Raw genomic sequence first — 27,039 nt, forward strand, 5'->3', positions numbered from 1 at the left:
AAATAGGTTACGCTCCCTTCTGACTCAGGGCCTTTGCATATGCTGTTCCTCCTGCCTGCAACTCTCTCCACCCCACTCCAGTTTCATCTATTTATACCTTTAGGGTTCAGCTCAAAATCACTCATTGCTTCCTCAGCAAAGCCATCTGACCTTCCCCGTCTGTCTCCCTGGACAAGGTCACCAGATGGCAATTACACCCTCACAAAACTCCTGTACGTACCTCTTTATGACACTAATCATAGTGCCAGAAAAACTCTAACTATGAATCATAATTATTAAAACTATCCATTTATTTATGAGAATATTTTATTAATGTCTGTCTCTCCCAGGAGACTGTGAGCTTGGCCAGGGCCCAGACTGGCTGCTGTACCCTGTGTACCCAGCACAGGACACAGAACAGATGCCCAGTAAATGTATGTTAATAGAATACAAATAAATACAGAACCAGGCAAAAACCAAAAACACCCTAGGGGCCCTCGTTTCCAATGACAGCTTCACCTTCAGTAGGCCAGGCAGGAAGGATCCCTCTCTTGGGACCCTCATTCTCAGCAAAATCACTAACCAAGCCACCCCCAGCATAGGTGGAGAGACAAGAGGAACTGGCCATATCAGTAAATGCTGTGCGTTGTAATGAGTCTGCCCTAGAGTTTTCTTCCCCACTTCTCCATCCTGGGGATTCAGATCTCAGCTTTAGTTTGTGATAAAAGAATGGGGAGGGGAATAAATGTGAACGGGACTGAGGGATTAGGGCTGTGGCCAGAAAGAACAGAAATCCAGGTCCTCTTGGCATCCAGGGGTCAATACAATGAACAAACACCATGTGTGTGGTCCTCATCTGCAAAGTGCTGTCACCCCATCCGAAGTACCAGGGCAGTCTGTACTGACCCCTAAGTGAAGGGCGCCATATCCCCCGGGAGTCAGGAGGAGACCCGTTTTGTGTCAAAGGCCAGACACGAAGTGTTCCCTTGGCCTGGAGAGTGTGGAGGGCCCATCTACCTGGTTCTGGAGGAGATGCTACCTTGAACCTCAAGACAGGGGTGGAGGACCCCTTGGGTCAGGAGGTGGCCCCATCTTGGGCCTGATGACAGAAGCCATAGAGGGTTTCCAACGCCCATAGGGAAAAGCACAAAAGCAGCAAAACCAACACTAAGGGTAAAACTGGACCCAGGGGACAAGACCAGGCCAACGGGGAGCACCTAAGCCTGAGGAGGAGCCAGATGGCAGAGTAGGGACTAAAACTAGGAGATGGAACCAGGGACAGCCCTAGGGAACAGAAAAAGGGTCCAGCCCTGCGCGACAAAATTCCAGAATATAGCTAGGAGTGAAGGCGGGGCCCAGGGGGTGAAGGCAGGTGCCGGGGAATCTGGCCAGGAAGCTCGCAGCCTGTAGGATGCCTACCCAGAAAAAGTGTGGTGTCTGTGTGGAGGTAGGAGGGTGGCAGCCCAACCAACTGATGTTGGGGCTCCTGTGGGAAGCAGCAGCATTAGCCCCTGGGAGCAGAAATCAAACTTAGAATGGCAGAGGGCAAGGAAAGGTGGGAACAGTGAGCACCCCGGACGGAGACAGATCAAGGAGGGGTCAGTTGCCCAGGGGCTGGAGCCAAGCCTCAGACAGGGTCTGCTGGGAACCAGGGAGAGGGGCCAGGACCACAGGGAGAAACCGGGCGCGCAACGTTATCCAGGGGGTGTAGTCAGCCTTGAGGGTGACAACGGGATGGGAGAGAGGCTACACAGGGTACAGAGCCAGGTCACAGGGGCTCCCGGCAGATGCAGAATCGGGCGGGGACTGGGTCATGGCTAGGCCCGCGGTCCCGGGTCTTGCTTGGGCTCGGTCCCCGGCACGCCGCGGATGTCGGGCAGCAGGCAGCAGCCAGCCACGATGTCCAGGCGCTCGGCCAGCGCACAAAGGTCCCCCCGCGCCAGGCGCACGCTGTGGGCGGCCGCCAACCCCGCTGCCTGGGCGGCCACCAGCCTACCGGCCAGGGCAGCAACATCGCGGCCCGCCCGGCGGTACACGCTGCTCACGGCAGCTGCCACGTCGTGGTCCAGGCGCGCCTGGCTCTCCGCCAGCCGGAGCTGCAGCAGCGAGCGCGCGGGGGCGGGGGTCGGGGCCTCCTCCGTACCCCAGGCTTCCCCGGCCGTTTCCCGCTGCACCACGAGAGGAGGCAGGTCCCTCGGCGCGGCCGTCGGTTCCGGCTCCGGGTCCGAGTCGGTCTCCGCGGCCTCCCCGGCCACCCGCAGCCCGGTGGGGCGGCCGCGCGTCGGGCCCGAGGGTCCCAGGTACAGCTCCTCCTCCTCCGACGAAGACGCAGAGAGCTCCGAATCTGTCTCGGCTGCCTCCCCCCGCACCACCGTCTTAGGCCTCCGCCGACGACCCTGAGACGCCATGGCACCGAGCTAGGGAGAAGAGGAGCGAAAGCACGGCCTGAGAGGCGGGCACCCGGCAGTGGTCAAAAGGCGGTTTCTAGATTCCCAGCCCTCCACTAACTGAGCGGACTCATCACCCCTGCCGGCGATGATCCGGCCTGTTGGACACCGGCCTCTTCGGTGCACTGATAAGGAAAGGACCGGCTCGATCAAGAAGACTCTGAGGCCGCAGCTCCCAGAGTCCCAAACTGGCCTCTTTACTAGTTTGCCTCCCAGCAGAGGCTACAACCGGAAGCACACGGGCTCCTGGAACTGCTCAGGAGGCAGTGCCAGGGGCCTAGAAGGAGTGACAGTCCAGCTAGACTCGGGAGGGTACGCGGTGGGTAGCGCTAACACCGAAAACCTTACCGGGTCTAGGAAGCTCGGAGCCCGCGGAAGGCGCTACCCAGAGGACGTGCGTGTCCTGTACGGTGGCGGCCGCAACCAATAGGGCAGCAGTTTGGGCGGGTGCTAGCCAATCACGTGCGCCGCTCGGCTACCAACCAGGAAGCAAGCCCTCAAGAACAACTTGCGGGCCGGTGTGAAGAGTCACGTGAATAGAGGTACGACCAATAGAGAAGCACTTTAGCTGGCGCTTCGGGGTCGTGCTGCGACACCAGCGACAAACAGGGATTTTTAAAGGACAAGTTACATCACGTGTAATCAGTGATTCGGCCAATGACTGTGCTGGAGGACCCGATAACGAGGAAGGCCGTGTCCCAAGTTCACGCGCGCACCACGTGAAAGAGGAGAAGGAAGGCGGAGCTAGTCTGGAAGACCAATGAAGGCGTGAGTAGGCGTGTAGATGCAGGAGGCGGAGCTAGTTCAGCCAGGCCAATGAGGGCGCAAAGCGCTGGACGTCCCTAAGCGCGCGAGGCAGACAAATGGTGGACGCGGTTCTGTTCGAGTTTCTACACACGGAGATGGTGGCGGAGTTGTGGGCGCCCGAACTCGACCCCGATCCCTGCCGCGGAGTGAGCACCGGGCCCGGGGGAAGGGTAGAAGGAGGCACTGGCAGTGGTGGGAAGGCGGGATCGAGGCCCCGGTAGCACGGAGGGCGCGGCAGCGGCCAGGGTCGAACTTCGGCCCCGCCTCTGCCTCGCTGGGAGACCTGGGACGCTGGCTTCCTCTTCTGTAAAGAGGGGGGGCCCATCCGTGCCGGCCCCGCTGGTTACTTCTAGAATTGAGCGAAATAGCTCGAGGTAAAGCTCAGAGTTCAAAGCCTAGTGCAGAATAAGCGGGCAGTAGTTATAATGGTCACTATTATCGGATGTGTACTGAGGACTTCTGGGTTGAATCCTGCTGTCGTTCAGTCACTAGGTGTGAGAGCCAGTGACGCCGTCTCTTTGTGCCTCAGTTTCTTCCTTTATAAAAAGGGCATCATAACAGCACCTAAGTCTCAGTGGGACATTTATTCATTCAACACTTACTGAATGCCTGTTATATTCCAGGAACTGTTTCAGCCCTCGTGAAGCTTACATTTTAGTGGGATTGTCAAATAAACAAATAAAATATATGCCACCGTTTATAAAGTTCTATAAAGAAAACAAGTAAAATCAGGGAAAGAAAAGGTATGGAGTGGGTAGATGATGGAGGAGAGCATTTCTAAGGAAGACAAGGGAGGAAGCAAGCCCCAGGGATAAATGGGGGGAAGAGCATGCCAGGAAAAGGTGCAAAACCCTGAAGGAGGAGCATGCTTAGCATTTTGGAGGTTGGTCCTTATGAAGTACAAATGAGCTCAAGCTTTAAAGCTCTTAGTGCAAACATGGGAGCTCTTGCTGCAGAATCTGTTACCAAGAAGAAAGGGGTAGGGAGAGAGTGGGTGCTTAATAAATGGGGGCTGTGCTCACTTTTTTCATTATTATTCTTAACTATGATTATCATCATGTACATGCAAGACATTGTTATTGGCTTAGGTTTCATCCCAGTTTAGGAGTCCTAAGGAGGGTGTTGCATGTTATGATCTCACCATAGTTTCCTCAGTGAACCACATAAAAGTCCTTGCTCTCTTGGAGCTTATGTTGTAGGCAGGGGAGACAGACAAATGAGATAAAGGAGTTAGATGGATAGTGCATTGGGAAAAACACTGTGCAGAAGGCAAAGCCTGGGAGAGGGAGTGTGCACTGGCCTATGTGATGGCGACGGGGTTTGCAATATCTCAGCAGCCCATCCGTCCTGGCTTTCAAGCCAGAAGCTCAGTAGCCCCTGACATTTGTCATTTTTCCATCACCTCTAGTCCTCACCCTAAGTGTTTTCCCTCTGTCCCCTTAGTCCAGGCTCCCTTCTCCTTGCCCCTGTACTAGCCTCCTCCCTCACCTCCCAGCTTATTTCACCTGTCATAGCTTCACTCTGTTTACACTTATTAACCCTTCCAATCTTGGCTGAAATGACTCTTCCTCAAGAGAAGCCTTCCCTGAGCCCCCAGAAGTCAAGCATCCTTGTTATATTCTTGCAGTCCCTGCCCCCGAGTTTTTCCTTGGTATCCCTCATCACCCTCAATTAGTGTATATCTGAATTATGTATTTGTATGATCCTTTGATTCACATCTGTCTCCTATGCTAGACTGTGTGCTGTGTGAGCTGGGACCAGGTCAGTGTTAATCACTGCATAATAGGTCTTTTGCACATAGTAGGTCCTCTGCATGGATATGTTGAGGAATTAGATGCAGCCCCTGTGCTGGGGGTGGGGAACTGAGTTCATTTAGTAGTGTGACGAAGAAATAGCACCTATCATGTGTGAGTGTTTCACATGGGCTTCACACTCCTGATGTCACATGATTCCCCCCCAGCAACACACAGAGGGTGGCATGACCCTCCCCTTTTGCAGATGAAGAAACAGAGGCTTTGATGGACACAGTGCTTGCTCTCAAGTGGCAGAGTCAGGAGTGTAACTAGGCCTCCCACTTCCAAAGCCTGCGCAATGAACCCTGGCCTGCACTTCCCACCGCGTGTCCCCCTCACGCGCTCCTGGAGGATCAGTGTGTTTGTATGGTCAGGGCAGTGTGGGAAGCACTGGGCTCCTCAGGCTCACTCCCCACAAGGTTTCCAGAACACCAGTGCCACTGGCCCTCTACCCGCTGTCCCTGGAATTGCAGGTCCGGGACCCCACACTGGACACTGCCACAGAGCAGGACTGGGATGTGGCCTGGGCGCAGGGCTCGGAGAACCCCTGGGTGGTTCCAGGCTCAGCCAGGGGCGGGACCTCTGGCAGTGTCCCCACATTCCTTCCACCCGGGAGTCCCATTCTTCAGAGGCATGTCATGGGAAACCTCTGTTTTCTCTCGGTCCTTTTTCGCTCCTGGCCCCTCCTTTCTCTGTTCCTTCTTTTGGTACATCTGAACCAAATGCAGGCGTCCTGTTTCTTGGGTGCTTCTGGTGTCCCCAGCACAGTACTTTACGGGGTTCAGTCCTCAGAACAGTCCTCCAGAGTGGACTGAGGTGCTGGAGAGGAGGGGCCTTTCCCGAGGCCGCACAGCCATGACTGGAGGCAGAACCCGGGCTCAGGCATCCAGCTCCGAAACTTGTCTGTGGCATCTGGTCTGCCCTCTCTTCTGCTGCAGAACTGCTCAAGGACAAGGACAGGGATGGTGGCTCCTTCACCTCTGTCCCCACAGCACAGACCCGGGAGCCACAGTCATTCTTTAGGGCTTCTGTGACCTCCATATCCTGCCTGGTTATTTGTTGCTGTCGAGTGGATTCTCCTGACTGGTTACAGGTGGAATGGAAGTGCCAGGAGGTCAAAGGGCCTTTGTTCTCAGAGCCGGAAAAACTCAGGAAGGAGGAGGCTGTGGTTTCTCCACCTCAGAAGCTTTAAAGATAAAGGGAGCCTGTGGGCAAAGGAGCGAATTCCAGTGTATGCAGGTCATGGGCCGTCACCGGCCCCTGTGAGCACTGGCAGGTGGCCCAGGCGCAGCTCCGCCTCCCAGGCCCAGTGAGTGTCCTTGCGGGCCCTTCTGGCAGCAGGGCCTGGGGTCCGTGGGGCAGCTCTCAGTTCTGGCCACTGCCTGCGAACCCAGCTGGTTCCTGGGCCCCTGGCAGAGCCCTGCGGGGAGCGCAGCACATCCGAGTTGGGGGGCCAGCCGCGGGGTCTCCGTGTGCCTGCTCGGGAACTGGGGTTCTGACCTGGGGCCTGGGAGCCAGAGAAGTTTTACACTGAGGTGTGCTGGGCTCAGAGTATTTTAGGGAGACCTCTGTGGCGACGTGAATGAGACTGGATGGAGCCCGGGCAGGAAGGGCCGCTGCTGCAGGAGCCCAGAGCAGAGACAAGGGTGCGCCCGCGGTAGGGGTGGAGGAGGAGGTAGTACTGGGTGAGCTCCAGGAGTGTGGGGAGATGGTGGGATTGGGGGAAGAGCCCAGGGTGACGAGGTGGGTGGCACACTGGCTTTTCCCCGCTCACTACTTCTCAGTCCCCTGTCCACTCCATACTTCTTTGGGGTCTTCAGGGGCCAGTCACCTTGAAGGGGCTGAGAACTTGGCCCCTCTCCCTGTGCTTTTTTAGTCAGGAACCTGGGCCCTGGCCAGGTGGCTCAGTTGCTTGGAGCATCCCATCCACCAAAGGTCTCAGGTTCAATTCCCGGTCAGGACACATACCTAGGTTGTGGGTTCGATCCCCGGTCAGGGCACATGCGGAGGCAACCGATCAATGTTTCTGTCTCACGTTGATGTTTCGCTCTCTCTCTAAAATCAATAAATATATATCCTCAGATGAGGATTAGGAAGAAAGAAAAAAAAGACAAGGACCTGGGCTGTTCTTCCTTGGTCCTCTGCCTGCGTCTCCACAGAGTGGCTCCGCAGAGGGGTGCTGAACCTCACATATAAGCGGGCCCAGCAGGTGAAGAGACAGGGAGCAGCCAGGCACATGGCTCCGGCCCGACTCCCGCCTGCCTCATTCTGGAATGTTTTCCTGGCTGTCCGAGTCTAGTGCTCGGGCTGGGACGGGACGCGGGGGTTGGTTTGCTGCCTCCCACGCGTGCTGCTCGCAGCTCTGTGGCCCCGCTCAGCGCGAGCGGCTCAGCATGCCCTTCTCCCCTCTCGGATTATGTCCTTGCCCACCTTGTTCCGCACGGGTCTTTTCGCCACTCGAAGAAATCTGAATCTGTCCCACGCGTCTTACAACTTTTCTCTCCGTTTTTCCTGCCTCGAGTTTTTTCTCGACAATCCAGGAGGCTTTATCTACCTTGCAGATAGTTGTCCCTTCTTCAGCTCCCTTGTGAACAGATGTTTATTTTGGCGACCATCTTTCTCGTTTCCAAGAACTTCCCTTTGCCTGATTGTCCCTTCCTCCTAGCACCCGGGCTGCCGCTGATACGGCCTCTCTGAGGGGTTCCCCTCTGGTCCTCATTATCCCGTTTCCTCTCAGGGGGCTGTTGTGTAAACTCGGCCAAGCAGGCGTGGGAGCCCAGACACCCACCGGCTCTGGGCGGGTTCCAGAGGATTCCATGAATGGGAGAGTCTGCCTGGCCTTCCCTGGGAATAATGATAAACGCCTAATCTCTGAAGAGCTTTTTCAGAGTCGAGACAGGCTGTGACAAAGGCAGGTGGATCGGCTTCTGCTTCTGCTGCCTTCCTCCTCCACCCTCTCTTCTTCTGTCACCCGCTGCCACCAGCTGGTCCTCTGCCCTTCCCTCTGCTTTGTCTGCCCCCCTCCCTTTCTCATTATTCTCCAGATCCCACCGCGCCCAGTCTTTTCAGCTCAGCAGACACTTAGTTTGTCCCTATTGAGGGCCAACAGTAACAACAGCTAGGGAGAGAGCTGTCACAGCAAGGACGGCTGTCAGCTCCCTTTCACTGGGGAAACTGAGGCACAGGGCCTGGAGATACTTTGCCCCAGGTTGTACATCCAGTAAGTGGCGGAGCCAGGATTCTGAAGCTCACTGAAGGGAGACAAACTTATGGAAACCTTTCTGGACACCCCCACCCCCACCCCCCCCGCCGTCAGCCTGGCTGAGGACCCTGTTGACTCCCTGGTCGTCCCCCCTCAGCGCTGCCATCCTGGGTGGGTCTGAGGTACCTTCCCACCCGCTCCCTGCCTTGCCTACCTCTCCCTTCAGACTCAGGGCAGACAGGGCTTCCTTGGCACCCACCCAGCAGAGGGCACGTCCCAGTGATTGTCATAGCGCTTTCGTGCTCCCCGCTGGGACGCCAGCTTCGCCGGGGCAGGGACTGTTTGTGTCCTCCGGCTGTCCTGCATCAAGACTATTCAGGCATTTGTCACACAGGGGAAAACACACTCGCCTCACCCTGGTCTGCAGGGGCCCCTCCGCTCCCTGCACCGCCCCTCACTGCCCCCCGTTAACAGTGGCCTAAGCTACACTCTCCATGCGTTTTCCCGCCTTCTCGCCTTTGCACACACCCTTCAAACCAGGGAGTCCCAGGGTCTCCCCGTCACACTGGAAGTCCTCAGGGGCACACGTGCGCTCGGGCAGCATGGGGCCTGGCCCCTGCCTCCTCCAGGAGGTGACACCATGTTCTGGGTGCTGAGAAACATCGCCCCCAGAAGCCCTTCATGGGGTTTTCCTCCAGCCAGGGTCCTGTCCCCGAGGCTGACCAGCGCAGGGTCCGTGACCGATGATGGCGGTAACATGTCCCAGCCCAGCTTGGAGCACTCAGTTCACCAGCTCCTTTAAATCCTGTAAGGACCCAGGGAAGGGGTACCATTAGCCCCGTCCTCTTTTTGCACAGGAGGAAACTGAGGCAGAGGGCGGTTAGCCTCTGTCCAGTCCCACAGCGGGTCAGTGTTAGGGGCTGATCCTCACTGAGCACCTGTCCCCCTCACTGTCCCTCACAGGCCCAGCTTAGCTCCCAAACGTCATTAGTCATCAGACCTCTCCCACCCGACAGGCAGTACTGGGGAGCAGCCGCTGCCACCCAGCAGGAGGCTGCGACATCACCCAGGCCCGATTCCCACAGGTGGGGCATAGTGGTGGGCAGGGCCTGAGCGCTAAGTGGCCGGGCAGAGGATGGGCACCTTGCTTGGAACTTCGGGTAACCTCTGCTCAGGCCTCCCCACCAGGCGGGCCTTGGCCTTGCCACCACACTGGGGCCAGGACAGCGCTGGCATCCCAGCCACTGGCCACCCAGGCTCGGGGGACAGACCTGCCCAAGTTTGAAAGAGCTGAGGCTGAGGGTGCCCATGGCAAGGTTTGCCTTACCCCTCTGAGCGCGTTTCTGGGTGTGAAGTGCAGCCTGCATTGTGGGGTTGTTAAAACTAAGCGGGGGGTTGTATGCAGAATCCGCACATAGCGCCTGTGTGAATCCCGGCCCTTCTCTCTGTTCCGCGTCTGCTTCTTAAGGGCCTCCCTCCCAGGGCTCCGCGTTCCCCGCTGCTCTGCTCCCCACCTGGGCTCCGCCAGACTTTCTCCAGGCTTGGAGCCTCACGCCACAGGCCGACCTGGTACTTCTGATGCCCCAGCCGGGGCCTCCCTCTGTGGATGAAAAAGGGGCCACATGCTAAACCGGAGAAGCTCAAGGGAGACCTGCATGTTGGCCTTAGAAACTCAGAGACTGGAAGTAACCACATAGGATGATCTGAACAAAAATATTCCTAATTGAAAGAAAGCCAGTCATGGCGAGTAGACATGTCCTCTAGGCCTGCAGAGTCCTTGACAAGGGTCAGTCTTGACCTTAAAAGTAATCTGGTATTTCTTGCCCTGGCTGGTGTGGCTCAGTGGATTGGGCACTGACCAGTCAGGGCACATGGCTGGGTTGTGGGCCAGGTCCCCAGTTGGGGGGTGTGAGAGGCAACCACACATTGATGCTTCTCTCCCTCTCTTTCCCCCTCCCTTCCCCTCTCTCTCTAAAAATAAGTAAATACATAAATAAATAAAAGAGTGGTCTGATATTTCCATCTTACCGGACCCCTCAGGGCTCACCCACCACACCACACCAGAGCAGAGACCACAGAATCAATCCCTCATTGTCATTCTGTTCCCCACATACCATCTCTGTGCTGTGTTACCAGTCCTGTTCCCATCAATGTCTCCGTTTTACTCTTTATTTATTTACTGTTTTTCTATTACAGTTGTCCCATTTTTTCCCCCACTGCTCCCCTCCCCTTCTGCCCACCCCTTTTCCCACCGTCAGTGGCCAGTCCACCGTCCATGTCCGTGGGTCATTTATACATGTTCCTTGACTAGGCCCTTTCCCTCCTTATCCCTGTCTCTCCTTCCTGGGTCACTGCCAGTCTGCTCCTTGTTTACGTGCCTCTGGTTCAGTTTTGCTTGTTTGTTTGTGTTGTTCATGTTTTACTCTTTATACAATCTCAGACTTCACTCCTCGCTCCCACCCCCTAAGTCTACCACCCATGGCTGTCATGTGACCCTCCTTACACCTCCTCCTTTGATTCTAATGTATAAGATAAGCTGCAAACCTGCCATTCTCCGGAGCATTTTCTCAACCGGTTGAGATTTTGCTTCCCAGCGATTGTCAGTTTGGCTCAAATAAACTAAAAAATTCTCTCTAGGTTTGGACGGTTCCTATGTGGACACCTCCCCCAGCTCCCGCACCCATGGGGCTCCCCTCCCCGTGCCTCGGCCTCTCCCGCTGGGGGACCCGGGCCTGCCCTCCAGAATGCCACCGCCTCCCCCCAGCACCCAAGGGAACAGCTCGCTCCCCAGAGTCCCTGTGTGTCCCCAGGCTTCTTGGCTGACATTTTAGGACATGAAGATCATAGTTGACTCTTATGGCCCCCTGCTGGCCAGGCCCTGCCTTGCTGCCACTTGAGCCCTTGGACGAGTCACCTTGAGCTTCTGGGGCCGTCAGGAGCGCTGTCTCCTGGGGAGTTGTGCTGCCAATGAGTGACGGGTGCTATCAGGAAAGGGTTGACTGCAGGGGCGAGGCTGAATGTGGGGAGAGCTGGCCCCCCGAGGGCAGGGCAAAGCATGACTGCCACTCCTCAGGCCTGAGCCTGTCCTGGCCAGGCCGTGCTGAGCTGGAGAGGTAGGTGGCTGGTCTTGTAGCTGCCACACTGAGTGGCTCCCCACTGGCCACGGCTGAGCGCCCTGAGCCTCTCTTCCCCGGCCTTCTAGGAACAGAAGATGAACCCGTTGGTGCTGGAGGGCATGGGCTTCCGTGTGGGCCAAGCCCTGGGCGAGAGGTGAGAGCTGGCCCGTCCTGCGCGTCTCTACCCCAGCCAGACCGGAGGTGGGAGGTTGCGTTGCTCCGTGCGGGAACCCAGCCTGGCTTCCCCCTCCCCACCCTGGCCTGGCCTGACCCACCTGTCCGCTGCTGCCCCCTAGGCTGCCCCGGGAGACGCTGGCCCTCAGGGAGGAGCTGGATGTCCTCAAGTTCCTGTGCAAGGACCTGTGGGTGGCCATGTTCCAAAAGCAGATGGACAGCCTCCGCACCAATCACCAGGTGCGTGCCCCGCCCAGCGCCTGGCTTCTGTCTGCAGACGGAACTGAAACCGACAAGCTCCTGGAGCGGATCCGGGCCGAGACCGGGCTTACCCCTTGGCAGCGACCACCCTTCTTGGGGAGGTTGCAATGGGGCATTGAGGCTATTTCCAGAGTTTCCGTGAACCTCCCAGCATGGGGTCCCAGAGCCAGCAGAAGGCCTCATGCATGGCTGGCGGTCTCACCTTGGTGACACTGCCTGCCTCAGCCTGGTCCCATTGGCCAGCCGCTTCTCAGGACGGGTCTGCAGCTTCTCACCACAGCCCGGGGAAGCAGGGACCGGCCTGCTTTTTGCCTCAGAAGTCACCGCCAGAGCGGCAGGCGCAGCACAGCCCTGGTGCCCCCAGGCCTGGAAGCCCCCTGACCCTCCTGCAGCTCTGAAGGGTGGGCCCTGACTACCATGGTCTGGAGGGAAGGATCCTTCCAGACGCACTGGCTTCCTGCCCCCCCACCCCCCCTGCAGATGCACAGGCACTGCCCAGCACCCCATAGCCTCCTCTGTCCCCAGGGGACCTATGTTCTACAGGACAAGAGCTTTCCCCTGCTCATCCGGATGGCTGCCGGCCTGCAGTATGTGGAGGAAGCACCCAAGGTAGGGGCGCTGGCACACCCCCACCCCTCAGTCCTCTCCCTCCCCGGCCCCCACCACAGGGAGGCCTCTCCCAGGCCAAGGGGTTGACCACACTGTACAGCCCAACTCCCATCACGGCCCTGGTCCTGGGGGTGGCCTCCCCCTTTTCCCACAGTGACCCGTGCCACCCGCCCCCAGTTCCTGGCCTTCACCTGTGGCCTCCTGCGCGGCACCCTCAGGACCCTGGGCATGAAGAGCCAGGTCACCGCCTCTGTGACAGCCCTGCCAGCCTGTGAGTCGTGGGCATGGAGGAGACCCCTGCCATCCCTGTGTGTGGCGGGGGCTCCAGGCTCCCCTGTCCCTACTCCTGTGAGTCAGGCCTCTGAGCCCCATTTTTAGGGAGAGAATTTGAGACCCCGAGAGCTTAATCACATGCCAGACCACACAGTGGGTACAGCCCACCCATGCCCCTGGCCTCTGAGGTCCCCAAGCCTGCTTCCCCAGCGTGCGCCAGAGGAGAGAACCCTCTGTGATGCCCTGGTTAAGTGTTCTCGAACGTTCTTCCCAGCACAAGAACCTAGGAAGACATGGGAGTCATCCAAGTGGGGCCTCCAAAGGCAGCCAGACCCCATGGAACTCGTGGCCTGTGTGAAGGGCCGTTCATCAGACAGGCTAAAGCGCAGCCCTCCATTCTCCCTCCCCCAGGTGTTTTCCTTCTGCCGGGCCCCAGGCCCACCCACGGGGGACCCTGGGGCCCAAGTGGTTAGGGCCTGGGCAATACTGCCACAGGGGCCCTTTCCTGCAGGCTTAGCCTTCCTGCCCCCAGTCACACAGGGCCCTGGGTTGCGGGCCAGTGGTGCAGGGCCTGAGCTGCTCAGGTGCTTCCGGCCTCTCCCCTCGGATCCCACTCTCAAGCCAAAGCCAGCCAGCCCTTCTCTTCCAGGCAGGTTCCAGGTGGTGATCCAGCGATCCTGAGGCCCCCAGGCCCCCAGCTCCCCCTGAGTCTCACCCAGGGCTGCTGGGGAGCCCCAGGCTCTGGGGATGGTGAGGTCCAGCCATGTCAGGGTGTCACGTGCTCCACAAATGGGTGTCATGGGGGAGGTGGGGGTATCCTGGGGCAGGGTGCTCCCAGCCACCATCGGGCCTGGTATGCAGAGATCCCAGTCGGACACATCACTCACTCTGCAGTGCAGACGCTCAATAAAGTTCTGTGTGTCTGGAGACAAATTCAAAGTGGAAGCTGGAGGTTGCTGAGCGCTGGGGGACAGGGTGGCTGTAAAGTGACTGTCACATGGCCTGTAGGGGTGGGATGGACAGGACACCCCTCATTACCGCCTTTTCTGGGCCCCCCTTCACCCCCAGTCCTGGCAACCCCACCGGGGTCAACAGATGGGGGCTGCCCTTGGCCCAGTGGGAGCCTCAGAATGGGTCTCCCTGGAGAGCAAGGCCGGGGGTGTCTGGAGGGGGGTGGCCAGAAGTGGGAATGGATGGAAGTGGGGGGAAGGCCAGATACCCTCATTCCCCTCCACATACACACTGCACCTCACATGCGATGGCGCTTGTCCTTCCCCCCAACCCCACCTCCTTTATTTACTACATTCATAACATCTGCAGCCTCACACACCTGGACCTGGGCTTCCCCTGCCTGCTGCCCAGTGTGGGAAAGGACCTCCGCCTCAGAGCTGCCAACTGACATCTAAATGGGATGAGGAAGGGTCTCCTTGCTTAAAATACCCCCGGAGCGTGGGGCCCCTCCGCCCGTGTAGTCAGCGCAGGCACGCTGCTTGGCCCGCCCTCCCCAGCCTGCAGCCGAGCTCGGCGTCCCCGGGCGGGCCTCGCCTCCACGCCTTTGCACAAGCCGCTCCCCTCCCCGCCCAGCACAGAACCAGGCAGGTGCTCCCCGGGAAGTCACAATTACTCAGCTAAACCTTGTGTGTGGGTTGGCCAGAGGGGCACGCCCAGCCCTGCTTCTAAGAAGCTTAGAGGCTCGCCCCCTATTCAGACAGTGCAGAATTGGTGGAAGACAGGAAAGAAGCCCTCCCTGGAGGAGCAACGTGAAGGCCTGGATGGGGAGAGACAGCCAGGCTCAGGCAGAGGGAAGGGTATTTGGTTACCCCCTGGAGGGTGTTCCTGAAGGGCAGGCGGGTTTCCTTCTCTGTCCTGAACCCCGTTGTCCTGGGCACTCTTTCGTGGTTGCCTCTCCCACCCCCAACAGATACCAGACTCCCCGGCAGCCCCTATTTGGTAGCGCAGGGAGCAGGACCCTGGAGAGCAGAGGGGCACCATGGCACGAGGCCCCCTCTTGCCCAGCCCCACCCTCACCTCCGGAGGAATGTCTTCAAGGAGCCCCCACGTACCAGCAGGCAGAAGGTGGAGCCTGAGCACAAACCACTGAGCCTGCTTGCCTGTGACCCCGCAAAGGACGTGCCCACAAAGTGAGCTCACAGCCCCTAGCAGTGCATGAGGAGGAAGAATGGGGTCAGTGCGTAAAAAGCATGTCCGCCGTGTGGGGCCCCAGTAAGCCTTCAGAGCGTGTGCTGTCCTTGTTATTATATGAGAAGCATTCAGGGCAGCCTGAGAAATGAGTCAGTCAGTCCCCAGCACGCTGGCTGCTGTCATTGCTATGCACCCGCTTTGCTCAGTGGCCTCCTCCTGACAGCCATGAGAGACAGGTGCTGATACCGGCCCACTCAGCAATGAGGAAGCTGAGGCTCAGAGAGGTGAAGTCACTCACCAAGGTCACACAGCTTGACCCTGGAGGAACTGGCATCTGAGTCCAGGGTTGCGTCTTGGCTTGGCCTGGACTCAGTCCCTGCCCCAGCCCCCTTCCCTCCCTGGTAGGTCCCACCCAGGCAGCACCATGGCCAACCACCTCTATCTCTGACCTCAGGTACTGTCCCCACAGTCCTCGAGAGCAGAGAGCAGAGAACCGGGACAGGAGTGACAAGCTGAAGGAAGGGGTGGAGGGACTGGGCGGGCTAACCGGTTGGGCAGCTCAGTTCCCAGCTCCCGGCATCTCACCAGTTGAGCGGCGGGACCAGCACAGCAGCTTGGTGGCCCGGCAGGGAGCTGCCATCAGGTATGGGGGACCCCAGGTCGGGGGCAGTGGGGAGCAGCAGACAGGGGCCACGTGCCTGGGTCCCTACCCTCATTGAGCCCCAACTCTCACCACCCCAATTTCCTCTGCCCTTCAGCTGTCCTGTTCCAGCTCCAAACAGCATCCCTCCCTCACTTCTGCTTTTGGAGCCTCGTATCTTTAACCTAGGGCACCCACCTCTCCCTGAGTTTGCCAAGCCTCTCCCCAAGTGGAACCGCCCTGGCTTTCATTCACTCCCTCCGAATCCCCCTTCCTTCAGCCCCTCATTTGGTCTCCAAATGGACCCAGCCCTGAGGCACAGCCATTCAGTGCTCCCGCCTCCCTCAGTGCACTGGGTTCACGTTCTTTGGCGCCAGCCCCACCTCCCACAGCGCACACCCCTGTGCCTAGTTCTCCCCTAAATTTCCTCAGCCACCCACCAGCTCTCAAGTTTCTCTAGCCCCCATCTGCTCAGCACCCTCCATCCTCCTGGCCTCTTGGAAACTCCCAGGGACTCCTAAATACCCAGTCACCCGACCCTTGGAAATCTCACCCACCCCAAGTTAGCCCCCAATCCCCCAGCCTCTCTCATCCCTCCTCCATCTGACATCCCTGACCCCGGTCCTGACCTCTCACTTTTACTCTGAAGAGGGCCTCTGCCCTACCTGGTGACCTGGGACCCAACAGGGTGGGGTCTCTCACCTGTCCTAGGTCACAGGCACTGTCCTGGAAGTGGGCTCCCGTGGCCAGTGCCCAGAGGGGCTGGGCACTGAGCACACCCTCCGGGCCCCAGAGCAGGTCCTGGCTGCCATGCACCAGCACTATTCCATCCACTTTGCCAAGGGCACCCTGCCCCCCCGGGCCTCCCCCGAGAGCTACTTCTTGGACCCAGAGCTGGAGCACCAAAAAGGTAGGGGTTCAGTTTTGAGGGGAGTCCTGGCAGGGAGAGAGGCATGTGAATGGGGGGCTGCTGAGTAGATGGTGGAGCAGGAGAAGCTTGGGGCCCAGAAGAGAAGTCACCCCCACTCCCTGTGGAGGCTTCGGCAAATGGGTCGTGGGGGGACCACAGGCCTGGGCACCCACAGCTGGGAGCCTGGGCTGGGGATGTCAGCGAAGGAGGCCCACTTGGCCTGCCCCTTCCCCCAGTGTGGGAGGAATTTTTTCTCCCTACATCACCAGGGCTGTGGGAACTGCCCAGGGGGCCAGACTGGTGGGAGGGACAGAAAAGTGAGTCCCCCAACTGAATGTGAATGAGGCGGGGACTAGCTCCCTGGGGCAACCGACCCCTTCCCACCAGCCTGGCTGGAGACTGGATGCCAGGCCCACCCCCCTTCTTCCCCGTCCCTGCCCTGTCCCTTCTCCACAGCCACCTCCCATCACTCTGGCCTCCCCTGAACCAACCAGGCCAGCTCCCCATGGATTCCTGTCACCCTGCTGGGGACCCTCAGGGACCAAGGAATTTGGGGTGGCAGGGACCCTGGATGCCAGCTCCTTCAGCCCAGCTAAAGCCCAGGCCCCTGCACCCCTTCTCCCCTGATCCATGGTGGGGCGCAGAGACCACACCCCCTCCTCACTGTCTCTCTGACTTCTCCTGGGCCTCAGCTGAAAGTCAGCGCCCCTCTATCTGAAGACCCCACCTGGTTCCTGCCAGTGGCCGCAGGAGCTGCGGACCCAGGCCCAGACACCCCCCACTTCCTTCCTTCCAGGATGCCGTCTCCAGTGGTGCCAGGACCCGGAGGCCCACAGGCCCTGTCAGCCACGCCCCCAGGTGGTGTGGCAGCGGGCCTACCACAGCCACCGGGGGGGTGTCAGGGGCTGTCGCCCGGGCCCCCAGGCCCCTGTCCTGCAGCAGCAGCCACAGCAGCGGCAGCCCCAGCCCCCACCTCCTAGCCCCGTGCGGCAGCGTCTCTGCCTGGTTCCCAGTGCCCAGAAGGGGACACGTACAACCACCACTGCCCCCGTGGGACCGGCCTGCGCCCCCCAGCCGCCCACTGCACCCACCACCGTGCCCGCCGTGGCCAGCAGCGGTTCAGCCCTGCCCTCCGCAGCTGGCACCCTCCTGGAGCCCAGAAGGCCCAGTGACACCAGGCCTCTGCCTGCCCCAGCGTCCTGTGGCCCCTTCACCTCCTACAGCTCTGGTGCTCACCCAGCTTTCCTGGGGGCTCTGTCCCTGCCGCCTCGCTTCCCGCATGGGCCTGGGGCCTGCCCTTGTCCCCCCTCCCTTGCTGGTCCCAGTCTGGGAGGCACTTGTCCCTGACCCTGGGCCTGGGGGCAGCCACTCTGCTTTATCTATTGGAATTCAAGGCTTCCAGGCTGGGCCTGTCGATGGTGTCTCCATCCTGGGCTGACCAGGGGCCTGGGCTGACTCCCTTGCTCTGCTTTGTGTGTCTCGCTGGACCTCCCTCCATGGCCCAGCAGGCCATAGAGGACAGGACAGGGGTGATGTGCTCGCTGGCCAGCTCTGGTGAGGGGGAGTGTCCACCAAGTGAGCAGTTACAGCAAGAGGTAGGGAGTGGCTTGGGGGATGAAGAGAGCAATGTAGCGATGGGAGGGATCCAGCCGTTCATTCACGGATTCATTCATTTGTTGACTAGGCGTTAAACACCTGTAATGGGTGCTGGGGGCGGGTGCAAAGGAAGCAGGATGGTCAGACTGCTGCCCCTCCCAGAGCTCACGCTCTGTAGGCGGTAGGGGGAGGCAGGTACAAGAAGCATGAGAAATAGGAAAGTTGAAAAGCGCATCACCACGCTGGGGGAAACATGACGGCGGGGAGGGAGAAAGGGAGTCACGAGATTTTCACATTAAATGGCTGCATCAGGCGAGGCCTCATGAAGGTGATGTTTGAGCAAAGACAGGACAGTTCTCTTGAGTAAGTGGCCTCAGGATCAGCAAGTGCAGACTCTGGGGGACAGCAGGAGGTCAGATGGCTCAGAGGGTGGAAGGGGCAGGAGGTGACTCAGGATCTAACAGGGGAGGGGACCGTGGGAGGCAAGGGCGGACTCGGGAGTCCGGGCCAGAGGCGCTGGTGGCCTGACCTCAGAGGGAGGTGGGGACACGGAGCTGGTTGGCCAACTCTGGTTAGAAAATAGAGCGATAGCTGAGCAGGGACTGGGGCTCCAGGTCAGGAACAACCTTGTCACTGGAGCCTCTGGGCCACAACACTCATGTCACACACAGACAGGCAGAGGCTGAATGAGATGAGGTCACCTAGCATCGGGAAGAGTGGGAGCAGATCCATCCTGGCCGATGCTTTGGCTGACCTTGTCCCATATCTTCCCCTGACCCTCCCTGCTGAGCCTCCAGGCCCACCCAGCCTTGGCCCCTCGCAAGGGAAGGGCTCTGTGGCCCACAGGCCTCCCTGGAAGGCTGGATGCACGACAGCCCCTACACCCCGCGACGGAGGCCTGCCTTTCTGGCACCCCAACTCTGGATGCTTGGGTGTAGTGCCATGTCTTAACCCCAAATCTGTGCCCTAAATGGCCATTGCGTTGACTGAGGGTCTGTCCCTGGCCAGATCCTTTGGTACCCATGCCCCCTGTGTCTCTGTCACCCCACTCCCAGAGGCATCGATCGCTCTGCCTGGGACAGATCAGAAGGCAAGTGTGCCTGAGTTCAGGGCAGGCTTAGTAACTGTGGGCATGGGGTCATGGAGAGGGAGAGAGGGCAGATAAGAAATGGAGAGGAGCGTGTGGTCACGGAGCCCTGCCCACACTGCAGCCAGGCTGACAGAGCAGGCAGGAGCAGACACTCGGAGTGTGGAAGCCAGTGTCTTAAGCATCCAAGGGCCTTGAGTCCCAAGAAAGGGTCACGGGACTTTCCCACGGGAACCACAGGCTGGTGGCCTGGTGACTTCAGACCAGGGCAGCCAGATGAGCACAGGTCTCTGGGCTGGGGCCAGGGGAGCCTAGCTTCCCATTCTTGGCCTGGTGAATTTGGAGTCAGCTCATCCTGGGCGGCCCAGAGGGACACACCCGGCCCTGCAGGTGGGGGCTGCCTACGGCTGTAGAAACCTCCATCCATCCGAGGTTTAATCTGAGTCACGTCTGGGTGTGGGATGCTGCTGCTTCACTGAGGGGCTGAGAGCAGGTGGTCTGGAGGGCAGAGGGAGGAGGGTGGTGCCTAGCCAGCCTCATTGACTCAGTTTCCCTGCCTTTACCGCCTCCCGAACCCTGGCCCCCAGATATACTGACAGAGGATGATGTCTACTGCAGCTGCCTGGCCAAGACCCTCTGCCACGTGCCCGTGCCTGTGACTGTGGGTTTCTACGCCCCCTTTGGCTGCCGCCTGCACCTGATGCTGGACAAGATCACCGGTGAGGATCTGCATGTGTTGGAGGGGAGGGTACAGGAAATGGAGCCTCTGGTTCCTGTCCAGCCCCAGGGTTCCCCAAGATCCACTCTCCCCTGAGGCCAGCCTGCCCCAGTCCAGATGCCCACAGCTCAGCTTTAACCAGGTGCCTCCCCATGCCCACAGCCTGTGCCCCCTGATCCCTACTCCAGTTTCCTCTCTGGCCTCCAGTCTCACCCCTGCTCCTGCCAGATCCTCTCCAAGGGATCTTTCTAAAAGACATACCTATTCTTGTCATTCCCCTGCTCAAAAGCTTCCTATGGCTCCCCAGCACCCTAGAGAGAAAGAGCAGCTGCTTTGCTGAGGCTGCAGGCTCCTGCCTTCTAGACCCATCTCTTCTACTCAGTTCTGGCTCAGGGCCTGGTGCCCACAAGAGCCCTAACAGATAGGTGTTAATTGAATACATGAGCTGAAACCAGGTCAGGACCTGCAACAGCTCGGGCCTGGTTCAAACCCTGCTGGAGCTCAGACTCCAGCCCCAACTGTGTCCAGAAGGGCTGGAGGCGACTCACCTCCATGTGCCCAGGCCTGGTGAGCACCAAATAAGCAAACCCACATCTGCCCCATATTGTCCTGGAGCAACACACAGGGGCCTGGGAGGAGAAGAGATTTGGCTATAAGGAAAAAGAAATGGTGTCTAGATCATCTACTCTGTGCTAGGTGATTCTGATACATTCCCATTCATTCATTCACTAATCTCATAGCAGACAGATGCTGCCCCTGCCTCTCATGATCCAGCCTTCAAACATTCTCCCAGCACTTCCTTGGTGACCAAGACAACCGGGGCTCTGCCCTTCAAGGGCTTACAGTTCGGAGAGGGAAACATACCTGTTCCCAGTGACAAGTCAGAATGGGTGAGAAGACTGGGAGGGAGTTGGGAGGGAGAGCCATGGGGTGCCTAACCCATCAGGGGAATCAGAGAGGGCTTCCTGGAGGAGGAGATAGCTAAGCTGAGAGCTGGAGGAGGAGGAGCAGTAAGCCAGGAAACTCAGATCAAGGCTGTATGTACCCTTGCTGCCCAACATTTGTCTTCCTCAGAACTTCTATCCGTTCTTTCTCTCCTTAGAGCCTTCCCTGCACTCTCGCTTCCTCTTCCTTTGGGAATTCTGCTTATGTCCACCCCTGACCATCGGCCTCATCCTCAGACATTTCCCGTTCCAAGCCTGGTTCCAAGCCTTTCCTTCCGCACTTTACGCACCTGTCCCAGCTTTTTCCGCCCCATCCCATCTAATATCCAGGACCCGCCCCTGCCCTAGCCCCGCCCCCAGGCGAGCCCCGCCCAGGTAGGAGCTCCGCCCCCGGCCGGAGCCCCACCCACGCGGCTCTCTCCGACTGACCCCGCGCCGTCCATCCCCAAAGCGCTGATGGAGCAGGAGGCGGCGCAGCGCGAGGCAGAGGAGCTGCAGCGTGTGCAGTGGCGGTCGCGGCCTGTGAACGGCTGGGGCTTCCCGCAGCTGCTGTGGTACTTGGTGTTCTTGCAGCCGGTCATCACCGAGGTGCACCTGCGGCGCAAGAACGTGAAGTTCCTCTTCATCCGCTTCAGCGCCTGGGAGTACGAGGGCACCGACAAGCTGTGGGCCGGCCTGGTGAGCACGCTGTGCGAGGGCATCCGCCACCACTACGGCGCCCTGCCCTTCAGCGTGTACTCGGTGCTGGGCAACAAGCCAGCCACGACGACGGGCTTCCGCCAGCGCGAGTGGCACTGCCGGCGCCGCGTGTGCCTGGCGCTGGTGGCGCTGCTGGCGGCGCTGAGCCTTGGCGTGGCCCTGCTCTACCTGTCGCTAGGCGCCCATGCGGTGGGCCACAGTAGCGCCAACAGCAGCCTGCTGCGGGCGTTCGGCGGCGCGGCCACCACGCTGTCAGGCTCAGGCCTGCTCATGGCCGTGTACTCGGTGGGCAAGCACCTGTTCGTGAGCCAGCGCAAAAAGATCGAGCGGCTAGTGTCGCAAGAGAAATTCGGCAGCCAGCTGGGTTTCATGTGCGAGGTGAAGAAGGAGGTGGAGCTTGTCACGGACTTCCTGTGCTTCATGGAGATCTACCAGCGGAGCCGGCTGCGCGTGGTGCTCCAGGTCACCGGGCTGGACACGTGCTGCCAGGAGCGCGTGGTGGGCGTGCTCAACGCCATCAACACACTGTTGTCTGACAGCCACGCGCCCTTCATCTTCATCCTGGTGGTGGACCCCAGCATCCTGGCCTCGTGCCTCGAGAGCGCTGGCTCCATGAAGGGCACGGCCGACAACGGCTACCTCTTCCTCAACCGCACCGTCACGCTGCCCTTCTCCGTGCCCATCATGGGCCGCCGCACCAAGCTGCAGTTCTTGCACGACGCCGTGCAGAGCCGCGACGACCTGCTGTACCGCGAGCTGACGCGCCAGCTGCGGCCACAGAACCAGGGCGGTGACGAGGGCGCGCAGCTGCTGGTGGTGGAAATGCAGGAGGGAGCCAGGCTCACGCAGAGCCGCATCGACGCCGAGGCGGCGCGTCGCATCCAGGAGGCGCTCTTCTGCCTGCATGACGAGCGCGACTGCCTCTACGAGTACGTGCCCGACAACTTGGTGTCCATGCGGCGCATCGTCAACACCGTGCCCATCACCGTGCGCCTGCTTCAGCAGCAGCTGCCGCAGGACTTCGGGGGCCCCACGCCGCGCCAGGCTGTGGCCTGGATCGTGCTCGCTAACCAGTGGCCCTGCCGCCTCAGTTGGGTGCTGCAGTGTCTAGAGGACCGGCAGCAGGCCGGGGGCGCGCCAGAGGCCGGCGCGCGTCTCTGGGACGTGTTCTGTGATGACAGCCACGAGCTGCACACCATGACCAAGGCGCTGCAGAATGTGCTGGACCTGGACGGTGACCCCGAGCTCTTCCAGCGCTTCCTGAGCGCGGACTTCCCCTTCACTGTGGCTGAGGCGCAGACCCTGCTGCGCTGCACTGTCAACTTGGACCACTCCATCCGCCGCCGTATGGGCCTCATCCGGGCTGTCAGCGCGCTCAAGCCACCCAGCCCGCCCAAATCCCCAGCAGGGGGCGCCCCTCGCGCTGCCAACGGAGCCAACCATGCCTCCCGAGCTAACCGCGCTGCCAATGGAGTTGACCAGGCCCCTGGGATGGCCCGCTCAGGCCACTCGGCGGGGCACAACCCTGCGCAGGCCGGCGAAGCGCGCCACCCCCACAGTGAAGCCCCCCACTTCCGAGCAAACCATGCCTCTCGGGCTGCCCGCGCCGCCAATGGAATTAACCATGTTAACCAGGCTCCTGGGGCAGCTGGGCCTGGCCACTCCCCGGGGCACAACGCTGTGCAGGCCAATGAAGCTCCCCACCCCCGCAGCGAAGCCCCCCACTCCCAAGACTTAACGCACTGGAGTAAGCCGAGGCCAGCGGCTTGAGCGCCCTGCACGTCAGGGAATCCAACCTAGGGGTGCCTTGAATAAAGGATTCTGGGGCTAGCAGCGTGCAACAGCGCCCAGCTCCCCTCCAGCCCAGATGAGGACACTTGTAGGGGGGCTCAACTGGGCTCAAGGCCCAGTGTCCAGTGTTGGGAATGAGGGCTGTGCTGGTCACATTACCCAGGTGACTGTGTGCCAGTGAGAGCTGTTGGCTGTAGCTGACAATAACACCAGTACCAGAAAGAGGCGCCAAAGGACCAAGGAGGAAGTCAGAATTCAAGTGCAATAAACGAAGGTGTGAAAGCCTTTGATGGGTCTCTTAGGTGGTGGTTTCCAGGGCTCAGCAAGAACCGGGGACCAGGCCTGTCCTGCTCTCCAGCAAGCCCATTTCCTGCCCAGGGAGTCAGCAGTGTGAGCTGGCAGCCATGACCATGGCTGGCATCCCCAGGGCAGGAGGGGCTGCGCATGTGGTGGGCGAGGCCCAGGCAGGGAAATGGATATACTGCGTTCACTCAGGTGTTGGAGAGTGCCCGGGGCCTTGGGGGACCCAGGTTCTTGTCCCCATACCCTACCCTGCACCTCTGTGGGCAGGGCAAGAGCTGGCGTCTTCGAGGGCAGTGTCTGAGGTGACCTCAGCGGGCTGCTCTGCCTGCAGTGTGGCTCTGCCCCCAGCATACCATTATGGGCCTTGCTGGGGGCAGAGCTGGATGGGAAGCACTGCCTCCCTGGATAAGTAACTGTCCAGGGGAGGCTGCTGTGGGCCCCTTGATGAGGTCAGGGAAGTTGAGCAGAGCCGTGGGCACGTGTAGGTCCTGGAGCCAGAGCCAGGTCGAGGTGGGGGCTATCCTGGGGCTGAACTCTGCCTGTTTGGCCCCACCTCCCTCTCCCTCCTGTAGGACAGAGATCTAGGATGAGGTGTCACTCTTTGGGGCGGCTTCCCATCCATTCCTCACTGGTCACACGCTCAGGCCTGTCGTGTGCCTGGCCCAGTCCAGGGCGGGAGGGAGGACAAACAGGCCATGACTTCTGAGCCAGGGCCCTGAGGGCTGAGGGGACAGTCCCAGAGGGAGTCTAGAACTCTTTGAAGGTGCCCACCCTCACGCCATGCAGCCTGGTGGGGGTACCGACCTCGTTCCTTAGCTTCATGTCTGGGCGCAACACTCCAGGGTCCCTGGCCAACAATTTTGCCGATGTGGACGCAGGGCAGAGCTGGCCTGTGACTTTCACAGGAGATGCCAGGGCTGAGGTGCTGCTTTTCCATCCTGGCATGGCTAAGCTGGTGGGGTAACCTGGACCTGCTAGGAGAGGCCCCCAACGGCAGGGGAGAGGCTGCCCACCAGTGAAGGCCGCTCGGAGAGACCATTAGATCAGCGTCTCTGTAGACACGCTATTGGAGCCACTGTATGTCCCCTCCCTTCTGCCTTCCGTAAGCCGGTATGACTTGGGCTTCTGCTTCTTACCACCTTGAGTCCAGGTGGAAAAGACTGGCATCGGGAGAGGGCTGCCACAGGAGGCAGGGCCCGCCTTGGCCAGAGGTTGGGGCAGGACCCCGGGTCCCAGGAAGGAAGAAGCTGCAGACCTCTTCCGTGGAACTGAGCAGAGGTCAAACTTGCCTTTAGCTTAGACTGTGTACCTGCCAAAGCTCGAGATTTGGGAGACTGAAAACACCAAACCAAACAGGATGCCAGAGAGGCTGGATGTGCCCGAGATGGCTCACTGTCCACCAGGATTCTCGGTCCCCTCTATAGTGCGGAGCTTCTGCTGGAACTTGCACCCAGGTGAGGCCACGGGGCTAGTTCTCACCGACAGAAAGGGAGTGGAAGTGGTGTGTGCCCCTTGCCCACCGTGGCACCAAGTTAGGAAGCAGGTTTGCCTTCTCCACTCTCCTCCCCCACCTGCCCGCTGGATGCAGGAACCCCGAAGCCCTAGCGGGTAGCAGAGCCAGAGAGGGAGGGGCCTGGGTCCACAAGTCACTGTGGGGAAGAGCCGCCTGCCACTCTGAACACCCACGTGCGTGCATATAAGCCCCTGGGTTAGGGCATCGATGACTTCAAGCCTGGATACATCTAGCCAAGCACTGAAACAGACTCCTTGTGCCTTCACGGGCTATAGTGATGCTAGGGTGGCTGAAGGCAAAGGGGACCCACCCATGACCCAGGACTCCCCAGTCAGAAAACCAGGAGCCCTGGAGAGTTGGTCTGTTCGTCTCCCGGGGCTTCTGTCACCAAGTCCCACAAACTGGGTGGCTGAGAACAGAAACATATTCTCTCATAGTTGAGGCCAGAAGTGTGACACGAAGGTGTCAGCAGAGCCACGTGCCCTCAGAAACCTGCAGGGGAGTCTGCCCTGGCCCCTTCCAGCTCTGAGCCCTTGGCTGGCAATCCGGTGTCCCTTGGCTGGTGGCTGCTATCACTCCAGTCCTCCGCCGTCACACGACCTTCTCTCCGTCTTCACGTCCTCCTCCTGCTGTGTGCATCTGTCTCTGTCCCCATTTCCTCTTTTTATAAGGACACTGGTCACTGGATTAGAGCCTGCCCTATGACCTCATTTTAATGCTATTGCTGCTTTAAAGACCTGTTTCCCAAGGTCCCATTCTGAAGTCCTTGGGGTTAGGACTTCACATTTTTTCATGTGGGGGGAAGTGGGGACACATTTCAACACTAAATGGTTCGAGAGCACATTTCTCGCCCTGAGACAAATGTGGTGCCAACAAGAGCAGGGACAAGGCTGGGAGCAGGACCCCGGCCCTGAAAGGCAACACACGAGGGACACGTAAGCGGAGACCCCTGCCCCCCAGCCCAGCCCAGCCTGTTAGTGACCAGCCTGGACATGGAGGCAGAGGTCACAGAGGCGATGGACAAGCGCCCACCGCACAGCTAAGGGCTGAAAGCCCAGATGGGAGCTGAGTCCTGAGCACCAGCTGGAACCGATCACAGGTCAGCTGCGATGAGGCGGCGGGAGGGGCTGTACACAGGCCCCGGCTGGCAAACAGCTGTGGCTCTTCAGCCTCTTGAGGCAGACCTCACACTCCCGTCTCAGCGAGAAGCTCAGCGGGCTCTCCCCGCCCCCACCGCACCGCCGGCATCGGGGGCACCGGCTAGAGGACGATGCTGCCCACCACTCAGGACCAGGACCCATGCAGGTGTCTGTTGCCCCAGCTGCCCATGGGGAGAGGGGCAGGTGCTAGGGGCTGGTGGCTGATGTCCACAGCTTCCCTGAGCCTCTCACCCAAGTCAGGACGCACACAGAGCTGCCCATGGCTAAAGATAAACTGACAGCGGCCTAAATGCGGACAGATTCCACAGTCTGAGCAGGAGCTGAGTGGCACCAGGGCTCCTGGTCGGTGACACTGATTCTTGTGGTCTCTCTATCCACCCCATGTCAGCCTCCCACGCAGGGAAGAAGGGGTGGGCGCAAAGTCCCTCCCCTGGGGTGGCTCTTCTGGTTCCTGAATGGTGGAGCTCAGACTTCCCAGCCATGTGCCCCGGCCCTGGGCTGCACCCTCAGCACGTGCTGCATCAAGGAGCAGGCCACCCAGGGGGCTCCAGCGGCACCGACTCACGCCTGGGGCACACTCCCCCCACAATGGCCGGGGCCAGGGTGGACAGGCTGGTGTCAAGTCGTCCTTGAGCCACATGTAACTGGGAAGAAAGTAACCTCTGAACCCGAGTGTCGTATCATCACCCTGAGAACCCAGACCCAGACCGGAAGCTGGAGAACACGTTGGAGCTGCTACCCTCTGAAGAAAGGCGAGCGCGTGACAGGACTGCGTCAGGTATGGTGCGTGGCCACGCACGGGGAGGGGTGGGGTAGCTGCTGGCCCTGCCAGCCTCCAGCCTGTGCCAGAACCCCCACCAGGGCGAGCGTGAGCA

The 27,039-nt window shown here is 59.8% G+C and overlaps 3 protein-coding genes across 3 annotated transcripts; 2 read left to right on the top strand and 1 right to left on the bottom strand.

The window, feature by feature from the left end:
• Nucleotides 1-1,021: 1,021 nt before the first annotated feature.
• Nucleotides 1,022-2,786, bottom strand: BLOC1S3 (biogenesis of lysosomal organelles complex 1 subunit 3). The gene has a single exon (XM_090259763.1). It carries the CDS (start codon nucleotides 2,385-2,387, stop codon nucleotides 1,797-1,799), a length of 591 nt encoding a protein of 196 aa, XP_090115889.1. The 5' UTR covers nucleotides 2,388-2,786; the 3' UTR covers nucleotides 1,022-1,796.
• A 200-nt stretch (nucleotides 2,787-2,986) lies between these two features.
• TRAPPC6A (trafficking protein particle complex subunit 6A) lies at nucleotides 2,987-13,412 on the top strand. The gene is made up of 6 exons (XM_090259764.1): nucleotides 2,987-3,403; nucleotides 11,437-11,498; nucleotides 11,641-11,758; nucleotides 12,305-12,388; nucleotides 12,566-12,659; nucleotides 13,311-13,412. Exons 1-6 carry the CDS (start codon nucleotides 3,290-3,292, stop codon nucleotides 13,340-13,342), a joined length of 504 nt encoding a protein of 167 aa, XP_090115890.1. The 5' UTR covers nucleotides 2,987-3,289; the 3' UTR covers nucleotides 13,343-13,412.
• Nucleotides 13,413-14,549: 1,137 nt separating this feature from the next.
• NKPD1 (NTPase KAP family P-loop domain containing 1) lies at nucleotides 14,550-23,484 on the top strand. Its single transcript, XM_090260389.1, has 5 exons — nucleotides 14,550-14,802; nucleotides 15,258-15,446; nucleotides 16,155-16,353; nucleotides 19,624-19,755; nucleotides 21,150-23,484. The coding sequence occupies exons 3-5, from the start codon at nucleotides 16,254-16,256 to the stop codon at nucleotides 23,165-23,167; spliced, it is 2,250 nt and encodes a 749-aa protein (XP_090116515.1). The 5' UTR covers nucleotides 14,550-14,802; nucleotides 15,258-15,446; nucleotides 16,155-16,253; the 3' UTR covers nucleotides 23,168-23,484.
• The last annotated feature ends 3,555 nt before the right edge of the window (nucleotides 23,485-27,039 follow it).

The sequence above is a fragment of the Furipterus horrens genome, unplaced genomic scaffold (genome assembly GCF_987537825.1).
Source record: "Furipterus horrens unplaced genomic scaffold, mFurHor1.1.pri manual_scaffold_13, whole genome shotgun sequence".
In the NCBI taxonomy this organism is placed as follows: Eukaryota; Metazoa; Chordata; class Mammalia; order Chiroptera; family Furipteridae; genus Furipterus; species Furipterus horrens.

Excerpts from the sequence above, each read along its gene's own strand:
- NKPD1 (XM_090260389.1), top strand. The coding sequence starts at position 16,254 with ATGCACCAGCACTATTCCATCCACTTTGCCAAGGGCACCCTGCCCCCC. Across the intron at positions 16,354-19,623 it reads AGAGCTGGAGCACCAAAAAG|ATATACTGACAGAGGATGAT; the intron begins GTAGGGGTTCAG and ends CCTGGCCCCCAG. Across the intron at positions 19,756-21,149 it reads GATGCTGGACAAGATCACCG|CGCTGATGGAGCAGGAGGCG; the intron begins GTGAGGATCTGC and ends CCATCCCCAAAG.
- TRAPPC6A (XM_090259764.1), top strand. The coding sequence starts at position 3,290 with ATGGTGGACGCGGTTCTGTTCGAGTTTCTACACACGGAGATGGTGGCG. Across the intron at positions 12,389-12,565 it reads ATGTGGAGGAAGCACCCAAG|TTCCTGGCCTTCACCTGTGG; the intron begins GTAGGGGCGCTG and ends ACCCGCCCCCAG. Across the intron at positions 12,660-13,310 it reads TGTGACAGCCCTGCCAGCCT|GCAGGTTCCAGGTGGTGATC; the intron begins GTGAGTCGTGGG and ends CTTCTCTTCCAG.
- BLOC1S3 (XM_090259763.1), bottom strand. The coding sequence starts at position 2,387 with ATGGCGTCTCAGGGTCGTCGGCGGAGGCCTAAGACGGTGGTGCGGGGG.